The sequence below is a fragment of the Tupaia chinensis genome, unplaced genomic scaffold, assembly GCF_000334495.1.
Source record: "Tupaia chinensis unplaced genomic scaffold, TupChi_1.0 Scaffold000354_1, whole genome shotgun sequence".
NCBI lineage: Eukaryota > Metazoa > Chordata > Mammalia > Scandentia > Tupaiidae > Tupaia > Tupaia belangeri.
In genome coordinates this window covers 6,411,338-6,423,535 of record NW_006159849.1, presented here as the reverse complement: position 1 = coordinate 6,423,535, position 12,198 = coordinate 6,411,338, and the positions used below count along the sequence as shown (strand labels likewise).

The following is a 12,198-nucleotide window of genomic DNA, read 5'->3' as shown; positions in this document are numbered from 1 at the left end:
GAGCGTGAGTTTAAAAGTGGCTGAGCAAGGCAATAGCTAGTCTATAGAGGTAGTGCCTTCATGTGAATGATGAATTATTTAATGGGCACATTACAGAAAGGCTTCCTTCCTCTTGGCTGGCTTGGACTTGGGCCACTCTTCCTTCGCTCGTTAGACCGGCTGCCTTGCGCAGTGCTCTGACCACACAGCCATACTTAGTTGCCCTGCTTTTGGGAGTGATTCCCATCTAGCCATATAGCTTTTCTTTTTCTTTCTTCCTTTTCTTTCTTTCTTTTTTTTTTTTTTCTCCTCATACAACCAACTAGCACTCTTGGGGCCAAAAATGATGAACTATCTGGGAAAATCAAGGTCAAATGATGCCTTAAGTGCTCTTTTAAAGCATCTACCTAGCAAAAACTCATTCGGTTTTGCTAGGACTACTTGGAGAGAGAAGACTAAAAACTATTCCTCCTCCAGCTTCCAGGTAGCACACTGGGAACAATGGAAGTAGGTCACACACAGTCTGTTTCACCATTTCTTTGGCCAGAATGACAGTGATTCCCATTCACACAACACTCACTCCAATTCTGGGATATTTTGCATTCAGAAACATCTTACCCTAACAACAGGGTAACTTCCTCCCTTAGTTTCTGTGACAGTTTACAGCTTCTTGCTTTCACATGTATGTTTTCTGGGGATGGTCACCCTTCTGACTGGATAGAGACAACAGTATTGTAATAGGAAGTAAATGTAATGCTATTCTAGAATGCTTAGATACTTACTATATATCTTGGGACTATTCTACTACTGACATTCTAGAAGACAGTCCTACAAGCAATAAGCTTATTCCAGGAGAAGGCAATTGATTAGAACAAACTTCAAATGAATCAGAAGCGGAGGAATGAGAACTCTTCAACTAACCAGGAACAGTGCCTCTTGCATTCTATTTTCAAATCAGACATCAGGTCATTATAAACCACTGAATATGTGTTTGGAAGACAAGTGACAAAATCACAGGAAAAGTAGCTATTAAAAATTATTACTGCCACTGACTAGGAAGTGATCCAACGTAAAGGTTGACTAGTTAACTCTGAAAAGAGAACTCAGTATTGAAGCTCAGGTACTTCAGCTTGCACTGTTCGGTTGTCTTTATATGATGCTGCCAACAATGACACCTTGGTGAGCCTCTATGAGCAGACTAGCACCAGGCTAGTTTAATATGTACCCAGTGTTACAGATCCATAGCACCAAGGCACTTATTAAAGCATGATATGCTGGAACTCTTGGGATTTCAAAATTGCCAATTGACTTTGTTATTTCTAAGTGCAAAATGAAAAAGTGTAGACACCTTCCTGAATATCAAAATAATAACTCTAAAAACAAACAGGCTTCTAAAATGTGCTTTTTCCCTGAACTAATTTCAAATGGCCCTTTGTCCAGGTTGAGGACGACATCGGAATGTTTCCACACAGCCTGCATAACTTCAAGAGGTATTAATAAGCTCGGAGTTAGCCTGACATAATCAAATTGGATTTGGTGTTCCACCTCAGCTAGCTGGGATGCATTTATTTACATCAGGTTTTAAAATATTAGCTGAACTTTTACTTGCATATTACTTCGGCACATGCATGCGCACATGTACTCATAACTATGGTAGGCTGAGTCTGGGTGTAGGATCGTGGTGTGAAGACTCCACTGCAGGGCACTCACTCTCTCTCTCTCTCTCTCTCTCTCTCTCCATCTCCCTCTCTTGTGAAAGAAATGAATTTTTAAAAGCTTTAGAAAGAAAGAAAAACAGAAATACAGGTCTTGGATGAATCACAAAGAAAAGCAGGTTGTTTCGAAAGTGTCAGGGTTTCACATTTTGGTGCTCATTTCCAAAATACAGGTCACAGTTCTGACTGATGCCCACCGCTGTGGCGATATGCCATCTCTCAGTGTGAGAAGGCCACTTCTGTTAGACTTCCCTTCACTCACAGAACTAGGACTGGGGTAATCCTTCACAGAACTAGGACTGGGGTAATCCTTCCACCAGACCTGGAGAAGACTTCCAGATTTAGGCTGCAAGTAGCAGATGGGGAGGAGATAGGGAGGAGATAATGGTAAGAGACAATCTTGGTATTGATAATGTTCTCGGGATACCATAAATAACCCAAGAAGAGAGAAAGCACTTGGCACAGTGGAAACCCTCAATGATTGACCAGTGAATTTGCCCTTAAGAAAGAATGGATCACTCTTCAGGCCACTCACATGGAGCCATCCAGCTTCCCTCACCTTTCTCACTTCAAGGTATACATTGGGAACTTCCTTAACTAGTCAGCAACTGATCAAACCGCTCACTTACTCTTCAGTAGCTACTGGTTTATTTTTCCCACTCATATTTAAGGAAACCAGCATCATCACTTACATGACAAGATTTTACCTGAAAATAAGCAATGACATATTCTCATATGAAGACAGAAGGAAGAACTACAGTTGCTCATTCAGCTTTTCTCTTTAACATAATTCATCTTTCTTCTTCTTCTTTTTTTTAAACAATTATTTAATTTTATTCATTCATTCATTCTTTTAATTTGACCAGAGAAAGACAGAGAGAGAGAGAAAGAGAGAGTGAGAAAGGAAGTCACCAGGTCCAGGACTCGAACCATGGCTGGCCATGTGGGAGTGTCCAGCGCCTTAACCTCTGCGCCATCTGCTGGCCTTCTTTTTTTAGTTCATTTATTTGTGCCCAAGGTCACAAAAATATCAGGGCCAGAGGGTAGTACAGTGGTGGCCCAAGACTACACAGGGTGACCAATGTAGGATGTTCCAGGTTCATATATGAAGACCTCCCTGAACATGCTGGGCCCAGGCATGCTACAATCGGGTCTGAGTAAGGCTGGGGGTGGATCGCGCTGTGTGGACTCTGCTGGGAATACTGTATCTATCTTTCTCTATCATTCACTCATGGAAGAAAGAAATAAATATGTATGTATATATATATATATTTATCTGTCTGTCTATCAAATACTTAGAACAGTCATAGTAAATTCCATGAAACCCAAGAAGCCACAGTGAGAAGAGAATTCCCAAGCCTGGGAATTTGCAGTAGTCACTCAGTACTCCAGGGATTTCCTTCTTGCTGTTTGAATAACCCCCACTAGGTCTCATCCACAACAGTGAGACTAGGTATGGGTGTGTGCTTATCACTAGAATAGGATTTTCATTTCATTTTGGGAGAAGTATTTCTACTTTACCTCTAGAGATGTATGTGAGTCAGCTTTATTTCATGATCTGTTTCCTGACTTCGAACTCAAATTAAGAACAAAAAGGAGACTAAACTGCCTTTAAAAATCCTTTTTTTCCTGCTGTAGCAGAGTGTGTGGGTGGGGCGGGAGTAAGTTGGATAAAGTTGGGAAGGAAGGGAATGTGAATTTGACCTGTTCACAGAAACCTCAAAAGCAGAAGAAGCTTTCTCATGTCTTCACATGACCCCTTGCAAAGTTGTATGGTTTTTCTCCCTGCTTTTCTTATCATATATGGATCATTAAATGCCAAAAAATTTTCTTTCTCTCCTAAGGATGCTCTTTAATATAATTAATCTTCCTTCCTCCCTCCCTCCCTCTCTTTCTCTCTCTCTCTCTTTCTTTCTTTCTTTCTTGTTTATCTATTTATTTGTTGTGATTTTTCAAGCAGCTGGTTGTGGGACTTGAACTGCAGTCAGCCATGTGGGAATCCAGCACTTTAACCACATCGTGAACTGCTGCTCTATAATTAGCCTTTCTTAACTACTTACTCGTATTTGTTCTATGCCAGGATTTTTCACGTATTATCTCATTTAGTTCTCCCATTGGTTGTGCAAGGTAACCACGGCATTATCCCTACTTCGCCGTAAGGAGAGGAAGGCATGGAGCTGCTGAATTGCTTGTCTAAGATAACTAGCAAGGAGGAGGCAGAGTGGAGCTCAAAGCCCAGACTTTGTGAGTTCAGATCTACCCACTTACACGCTGCTCCTGGCTCTTGTGCTTTGCAGTAGCACCAGGAGGCGTGAGATGCTCTGGAACAGAACGTTGTGCTTAAAGATAATTTCTGAATAACACAGGAACAACAAAAAGCTCATTTCAAAGTTTGTTGTTGAAAATAATTTCTGCTATCTACATTTTTTTCCCTTAGTAAGTAAACTTTAAAGCAAACAAGAGATAACTGGGATTCTTCTACTTCCTTAGGATTATCAATCTAAACTCCAATTTCTCTGGAAAGTATTTTAAGGACAGAATAAATAGAAGACTTTGGGAAAGATGATGGTTTGGGTGAATGTTTGCAAATTTTAAGGCACAGTAAAGATTATTTTTAAAAATATATACCTCACTATGTGTTGGTGTGGGAATGTAAGAGAGAGAGAGATTAAGAAATAGAGAATAAGAGATTTGTCCTTTCCTTAAATTGATATTCAGCCAAGTTGAGGATTCTGGTTAGGGGGAGGAACTAATATTTCTTGAGCATTGATTTGCTATTAGTCACAGTGCCCGAGGCTTTATAGGACTTTCTGTCAAACCTTCATTATCCTGGATGGTAATTATTACCCTCTCCCTCAAGTAGGGGTTCAGAGAACTTAAGTAACATGGCCTAAGTCTCAAATCTAGGCAGTGACCAAGGAAGAATATACGTCTTTGTCTGAGCTCAGCAGAACAGAAAACTGAAGAGAACCAGAGCGATCTGCCTCCTGCAGCAAACCGAGACGTGGTTGTATCCTGTTTCCTTTGGGTTCTGCGAACGAGAGACATAGAATAGTTCTGTTTCTACTTATGGAGCTTAAATGCCCTCCTATTTTAATTTTAAATAATTCACAGTATAGCTTGTTTTAAAGAAACAGTATTCTAAAATATAAAAGACATAATAGCAAGGGTTAGCAAAGGTGTGGAAAAGATTGGCCTTCGTACACTGCTGGCGAAATGTAAAGTAGTGTAGTAGTGTAATTACTTTTGATGACTGACTGGCAGCTCCTTTAGGGGTTTTACCATTTGACCCAGAAATTCCACTCTTAGGTATGTACCCAAGAGAATTAAAAATCTATGCTCAGAGTATCCACTGCAGTGCCACACATAATAGTTGAAAAATGGATAGAGCCAGACAGTAGTGTGGTGGTAAGACAACACCATGCGCTGAGAGACAATCCCAAATGGGAAGGTTTGCAGTTCAGGTCTGGAGACTTCCCTGAGTATGCTGGGCCGAAACAGCCTGGGGCCCCAGGCTGGTTAACAGCTGGGGAACCCAGCAACACAGGAACTCCGCTAGGTGCTGACCCTCGCTCCTTCTCTATTTCTGAATCGTGCACGTTTCGCTTTTACTCATGGAAGGAATAAGCCTTTCAAAAAAGTAGGAAAAACCCAAATGTCCATCAGATAGCTGATGAATGGATAAGCATTCAAAGATGGCATATCCATACAGTGCAATGTGATTTGGTAATAAAAGGAACGGAGAACTGCTAAATGGTACAATATGGATGAACCTTGAAAACATTACACTGACAGAAATGAGCTAGTCACCAAGGGCCACATACTCAGGTTGGAAGATAAGATTCCACTTATAAGAACTTTCCAGAATAGAGGCTCTGGCAGGTGGCATGGTGGCTAGGTGCACTGGATTCCCACGTGGCCAATTGCTGTTTGAGTCCCGGACCTGGAGGCTTGCTCTCTTTCTCTTCCTCTCTCTCTCTCTCTCTCACTCTCACTCTCCCCCCCACCCCCGGCCAAATTAAAACAAATAAATAAATAGACAAATAAAGTTAAATACAATCATTTAAAAAAATGAATCAAGGAACCAGCAGTTGGCGTAATGGCTATGTTGCTGGAATCCCACGTAGTCAATCACAGTTCAAGTCCCAGACCCAGTGGCTTAAACTCACACCAGGCACATGTGCGTGTCCAAGATCCCAAGAGGAGAATGGAGGAGAAGGGATTGCAGTATGGCTATCCCCCCCTGGGGGGTGATTTGTCACCTTCTATCTCTCTGTCTCTCTCTGACTTTCTGGCGAGTACATGTGCCCTATAGCAAAAGCCTCTCAAAAAAAAAAAAAAATCAAGATTTTACATGTAACATATATAATATAGAAATCTTCTCAAAAAAACTTTCCAGAATAGGCAAATCCCAAAGGACAGAAGTAGATCAGTGGGTACCAAGGGCTGGGATTTGGAGGAGTGTAGAAATTACCAATTTATTTTCAGACAGCTAAAGAGTACAAGGTTTCTCTTGGAGGTAGGTAATGAAAATGCTCTAAAATGTATTGTAGTGCTATCACTGTTATTATACGAGAAACCATTGAGTGTACAGGAGTGAAATACACAGTATGTGACTTATATCTCAATAAAACTACTATATATTTATATTAAAATACTGCACCATGAAAAAAGTTAAAATAATTCATTTGGTAGATTCTCAATAAGTACTTATTTAAAGAATGCACCAAGGGGGACCAGCAGTTAGCGTAATGGCTATGTCACTGGACTCCCATGTAGTCCACTGCGGCTCGAGTCCCGGGCCTGGTAGCTTAAATTCATGCCAGACGTGTGTGCATGCGTGCCCAAGATCCCAAGAGGAGAATGGAGAAAAAAGGACTGCGGTGTGACCAGCCACCCTGGAGGGTGATTTCTTGCTTTCTGTCTCTCTGTCTCTCTCTGTCTTGCTGGCGAGCACAAAAAAACCTCTAAAAAAAAAAATCCAAGAAAAAAAAAAGCATCCAAATGCTGAGTGCACTGAAGAAGAAGTAAGGTAGAGTAATATTGAATTTAATGGCAAAACAAATAAGCTCAATGGACAAGCTTCTCCTTGACAGATAAAGTCCAGAACCCAGCACTGACTAGAGCAATCCCTCCAAGGAACGGTTTCCAAGCCTTCCTCATCAGTGAACAAAAATCTTGCAAAGACACTTTAGAAAGCACATATTTTATGTCTCTTGAATTCTACAGTAACAAAAACAAAATGAGCCTTGGATTTGGGGGAAGTTTGCCCTGAGGGCCCTGTGTAAAATGGAAGCTTTTTTTTTAATGCAAAACTAGAAAAGACTTAGCCAGGGCATATGGGCTCAAAGACGCCAGCTCAGCCCCTGACTGCATACCTTCAAGGACTGATTCTTCACGTTTTTTTTCAGAGAAAATTCAGTACCATTTATAAGCACCTGTTATTTAGGAATTAAAACACATCTACAAACACATTGCACCCCCCATATAAAGGATCTCTAGGACCTTTTGTGTATTTTATTTTGTTCTATTTCTAAACAATTCTGTGACACAGATATTTTATAGATGAGGAAGAAATAGTGGCTGAAAGAAAGTAGGCAATTTTTTCAAAGTTCACAACCAGTGACAGGCATGGAATTTGCTTCTGAGTCAAGATCTCCTTCCTCTTTGGATCTTAGGTGCTTGTAGATCTTGGACCCTCACATGTAAGCCCAACATGTCAGGCAGGCTGGACAAGGGATTCAAACCATGGTTGCCACGTGTGACCCAGCTTCTCTTGAGCAGCATGTTACTATTGCACATGGAGGTGACCCCAGGCCTTTAATTTCCGATTTATTGTATTGTCTGCACTTATTAAGATAATTTTTTAAGAAAATAAAAATTTTATAAGAAAATAAAAATTCGAGAGTAGAAATTCTCTTAACATTACTTGGGGTATGTTGGTTAGACTATAAATGTTGATATGTGCTCCCAAAAGTATTAATATTTGTCACAGCCAATAAACAAACAAACTAAGAAAAATAATTGGAGTAACTTTCCATTTTTCTTATGCAATTCACAAAGAGGAGACCATAATAGTCTCTGTGGTTGATTTTGCCACTTACTTGTGATAATCACTCTCAACTGTAAAGTATTCCTTTTGGGTCTTCTGGGCAGACTTCCCAACAATATTGCTCCCCTCCCAGTGGAGAAATCCATCTTCTGTGATTTCTCAATGGCATGTGATAACAGAAAGTGAAACATCTCTGCACCTGGAGGTCCCAAGGACAATCATCTTTTGCTCTTGGAAACTTGTCTGAATCCATTACCAGTATTGGCCACCATGTAAGAGTACATGCAGGGGACCAGCAGTTGATGTAATGGTTATGTCGCTGGACTCCCATGTAGTCGACTGTGGTTCGAGTCCCGGACCTAGAGGCTTAAACTCGCACCAGGCTCGTGTGCGTGCGTGCCCAAGATTCCAAGAGGAGAGTGGAGGAAAAGGGATTGCAGCGTGGCCATCCCCACTGGGGGGTGAGTTCTCGCTTTCTGTCTCTCTGTCTCTCTCTGACTTTCTGGCAAGTGCACATGCCCTATAGCAAAAACCTCAAAAAAAAAAAAGAGTACATACAGACTGCAAACATTTTAAAAGGAGGTTGGCTCTCTCTGTTTTCTCACTGCTAACAGAAATACCTGAGACTGGGTGATTTTATAAAGATAAAGGTTCATTTACAAACTTACAATTCTGGTGTCTAGAAGTTCAAAGGCCTAGGCCTACACCATGGCAGATGGAAAGAGAGATGGCTAGTATATGCAGAGAGAAAGCCAGCAACTTGTTTTCTTTTTTAGTAACCAGCTCTCATGAAAACTAACCTCTTCTCATGAAATTTAAAAACTCACTGAGTCCCATGAAAAATTAGTAATCTATTCAGGGGAGTGTTACCTCCATGATGTAATCTCCATGAACCAATCACAACCCACTAGGCTTCACTGCCTTCTAACACCAAATTCCAAAATATGAAACTTTGGGGGGCAAACCAACATCTAAATCCTAACAGAAGTGATGGGTCTATACCTATTTGAGTTATTAGCTCATCAGTTAGCAAGGAATGCAGTGCAAAACTAGAAAAGACTTAGCCAGGGCATATGGGCTCAAAGACGCCAGCTCAGCCCCTGACTGCATACCTTCAAGGACTGATTCTTCACGTTTTTTTTCAGAGAAAATTCAGTACCATTTATAAGCACCTGTTATTTAGGAATTAAAACACATCTACAAACACATTGCACCCCCCATATAAAGGATCTCTAGGACCTTTTGTGTATTTTATTTTGTTCTATTTCTAAACAATTCTGTGACACAGATATTTTATAGATGAGGAAGAAATAGTGGCTGAAAGAAAGTAGGCAATTTTTTCAAAGTTCACAACCAGTGACAGGCATGGAATTTGCTTCTGAGTCAAGATCTCCTTCCTCTTTGGATCTTAGGTGCTTGTAGATCTTGGACCCTCACATGTAAGCCCAACATGTCAGGCAGGCTGGACAAGGGATTCAAACCATGGTTGCCACGTGTGACCCAGCTTCTCTTGAGCAGCATGTTACTATTGCACATGGAGGTGACCCCAGGCCTTTAATTTCCGATTTATTGTATTGTCTGCACTTATTAAGATAATTTTTTAAGAAAATAAAAATTTTATAAGAAAATAAAAATTCGAGAGTAGAAATTCTCTTAACATTACTTGGGGTATGTTGGTTAGACTATAAATGTTGATATGTGCTCCCAAAAGTATTAATATTTGTCACAGCCAATAAACAAACAAACTAAGAAAAATAATTGGAGTAACTTTCCATTTTTCTTATGCAATTCACAAAGAGGAGACCATAATAGTCTCTGTGGTTGATTTTGCCACTTACTTGTGATAATCACTCTCAACTGTAAAGTATTCCTTTTGGGTCTTCTGGGCAGACTTCCCAACAATATTGCTCCCCTCCCAGTGGAGAAATCCATCTTCTGTGATTTCTCAATGGCATGTGATAACAGAAAGTGAAACATCTCTGCACCTGGAGGTCCCAAGGACAATCATCTTTTGCTCTTGGAAACTTGTCTGAATCCATTACCAGTATTGGCCACCATGTAAGAGTACATGCAGGGGACCAGCAGTTGATGTAATGGTTATGTCGCTGGACTCCCATGTAGTCGACTGTGGTTCGAGTCCCGGACCTAGAGGCTTAAACTCGCACCAGGCTCGTGTGCGTGCGTGCCCAAGATTCCAAGAGGAGAGTGGAGGAAAAGGGATTGCAGCGTGGCCATCCCCACTGGGGGGTGAGTTCTCGCTTTCTGTCTCTCTGTCTCTCTCTGACTTTCTGGCAAGTGCACATGCCCTATAGCAAAAACCTCAAAAAAAAAAAAGAGTACATACAGACTGCAAACATTTTAAAAGGAGGTTGGCTCTCTCTGTTTTCTCACTGCTAACAGAAATACCTGAGACTGGGTGATTTTATAAAGATAAAGGTTCATTTACAAACTTACAATTCTGGTGTCTAGAAGTTCAAAGGCCTAGGCCTACACCATGGCAGATGGAAAGAGAGATGGCTAGTATATGCAGAGAGAAAGCCAGCAACTTGTTTTCTTTTTTAGTAACCAGCTCTCATGAAAACTAACCTCTTCTCATGAAATTTAAAAACTCACTGAGTCCCATGAAAAATTAGTAATCTATTCAGGGGAGTGTTACCTCCATGATGTAATCTCCATGAACCAATCACAACCCACTAGGCTTCACTGCCTTCTAACACCAAATTCCAAAATATGAAACTTTGGGGGGCAAACCAACATCTAAATCCTAACAGAAGTGATGGGTCTATACCTATTTGAGTTATTAGCTCATCAGTTAGCAAGTAGAGAGGACGCTGGACAGAGAAAGCCCATGTTCGAATCACCCTCTACTGCTAACTAGTTCAGTGAACTTCATCAAGGGCTTTCTTCCTGGCTCAAAAATTCTCATCTGTAAAATGAAGCACTCAGAATAGATCACCTCTAGAGATCTCTACATTTCTAGGTACTTTGGCTATTGGCTGTGTTTGATAACCTTTATTTTGGTGATTCCCTAGGAAGTACCTGCTTTTTGGTCACGGTGCCATCCACAGGGTCCACGTATTCAAAACTATCTGTCTTCGCCACACTGTAGACTTGGTTCCCCACAGCAAACTGTTGGCCTATGAAGGACTTGTCTGTGACCAGGGCCTCCAGGTCCCTCATGATATAATACGTCGTCTTGGGCTCCAGCCCTTCATAGTCAAACCTGGTGAGGGAGGGCAGGAAACAAGATGAACAAAAACCCAATCAGAAAACCAGTAATTGGTGGACCTCTCAAGGTCCTCTAACCATCAGTTCTGTTTTCAAGGAAGGACATCACAAAAAAGAACCTTCAACTGGTCTCCCCTCTTCCATCTGGCCTTGATAATCCATTCCTCACATAATGGCCAGAGTGATCTTGTAAAAATCAACTCTTACCACTCCTTTCCTTTAAATCCCTCCAAAAACTCCCATTGCATTGAGAGAGAAACTCAAAATCCTAACCAGAATGTATCAGGCACTATGGAATTCACTCCTGTCACTCTCTTGATTTGACTTTGTTTTACTTTCTGCCCTTGTTCATTTGCTTCAGCCACATTGGCCTCCTCTCCAGTGCTCAACAAGACTTGGCCTTTTCCTGCCTCTGGACCTTGTCCTACTGTTCATTCTTTCTACCTTAAATACTCTTCCCCCAGCTATTCAAATAGCTGGCTGATTCTCTTCCTTCAATTTTCAAACTTACTGTCACTTCTAGAAAGTAATATTCTCTAAGCATCTTTCAGTGGTCACTCCCCAAAGTCTCCTCTTTCACCATCCTATGTGTGTATTTTTTTTTTGTAGTTATGTCAATATGTATTTGTCTTATTTGTATGCTAATTTATTTGTTGTCTATCCTTGCTAACCAGAATGTGAGCTCCAAGAGGGTGGAGACCTTAGCTGTCTTGTTCTCTGCTACTTCCGGTATATAGTACTATGTAAATAGTGTAGAATAAAAGTTAGGAGGAAAAAAAGGAAAGAGAGAAGAATCAAGGGAGACAAAGAAAGGAAGAGAAAGGGAACTGAACACACTATAAAACTTTCTTGGAAACTTGGAAAAAATGTCACAATTGTTCCATTCAAAAAAGTCTTCCTAGGTAGCCAAGGTCATCAAATGAAAAAATGGGGATGAAAGATGACCAAAAAAAAATACTAAAAATAATGCCTATCTTATTTGTTATTGTAGAGATTTGCTTTGTTTTTTCAAACAGATGTTTGTTATAGGGCACATGTGCTTGCCAGAGAGACAGAGACAGAAATTGAGAGATCATCCCCCAGTGGGAATGGCCACACTGCAACCCCTTTTCCTCTATTCTCCTCTAGGGGTTTTGGGCATGCACGCACGTGTGCCTAGTGTCAGTTTTAAACTGCTGAGTCCGGGACTTGAACTACAGTTGACTATGCAGGAGTCCAGCAACG

General features: G+C 40.9%; 1 protein-coding gene across 1 annotated transcript in view; it reads right to left on the bottom strand.

The window, feature by feature from the left end:
* PGM5 (phosphoglucomutase 5) overlaps positions 1-12,198 on the bottom strand; it is a 273,115-nt gene that overhangs the window by 48,755 nt on the left and 212,162 nt on the right. Inside the window, exon 11 of the mRNA XM_006152509.3 lies at positions 10,786-10,969. Coding sequence (XP_006152571.1) covers positions 10,786-10,969 — 184 coding nt within the window. The remainder of the gene's footprint in view (positions 1-10,785; positions 10,970-12,198) is intronic.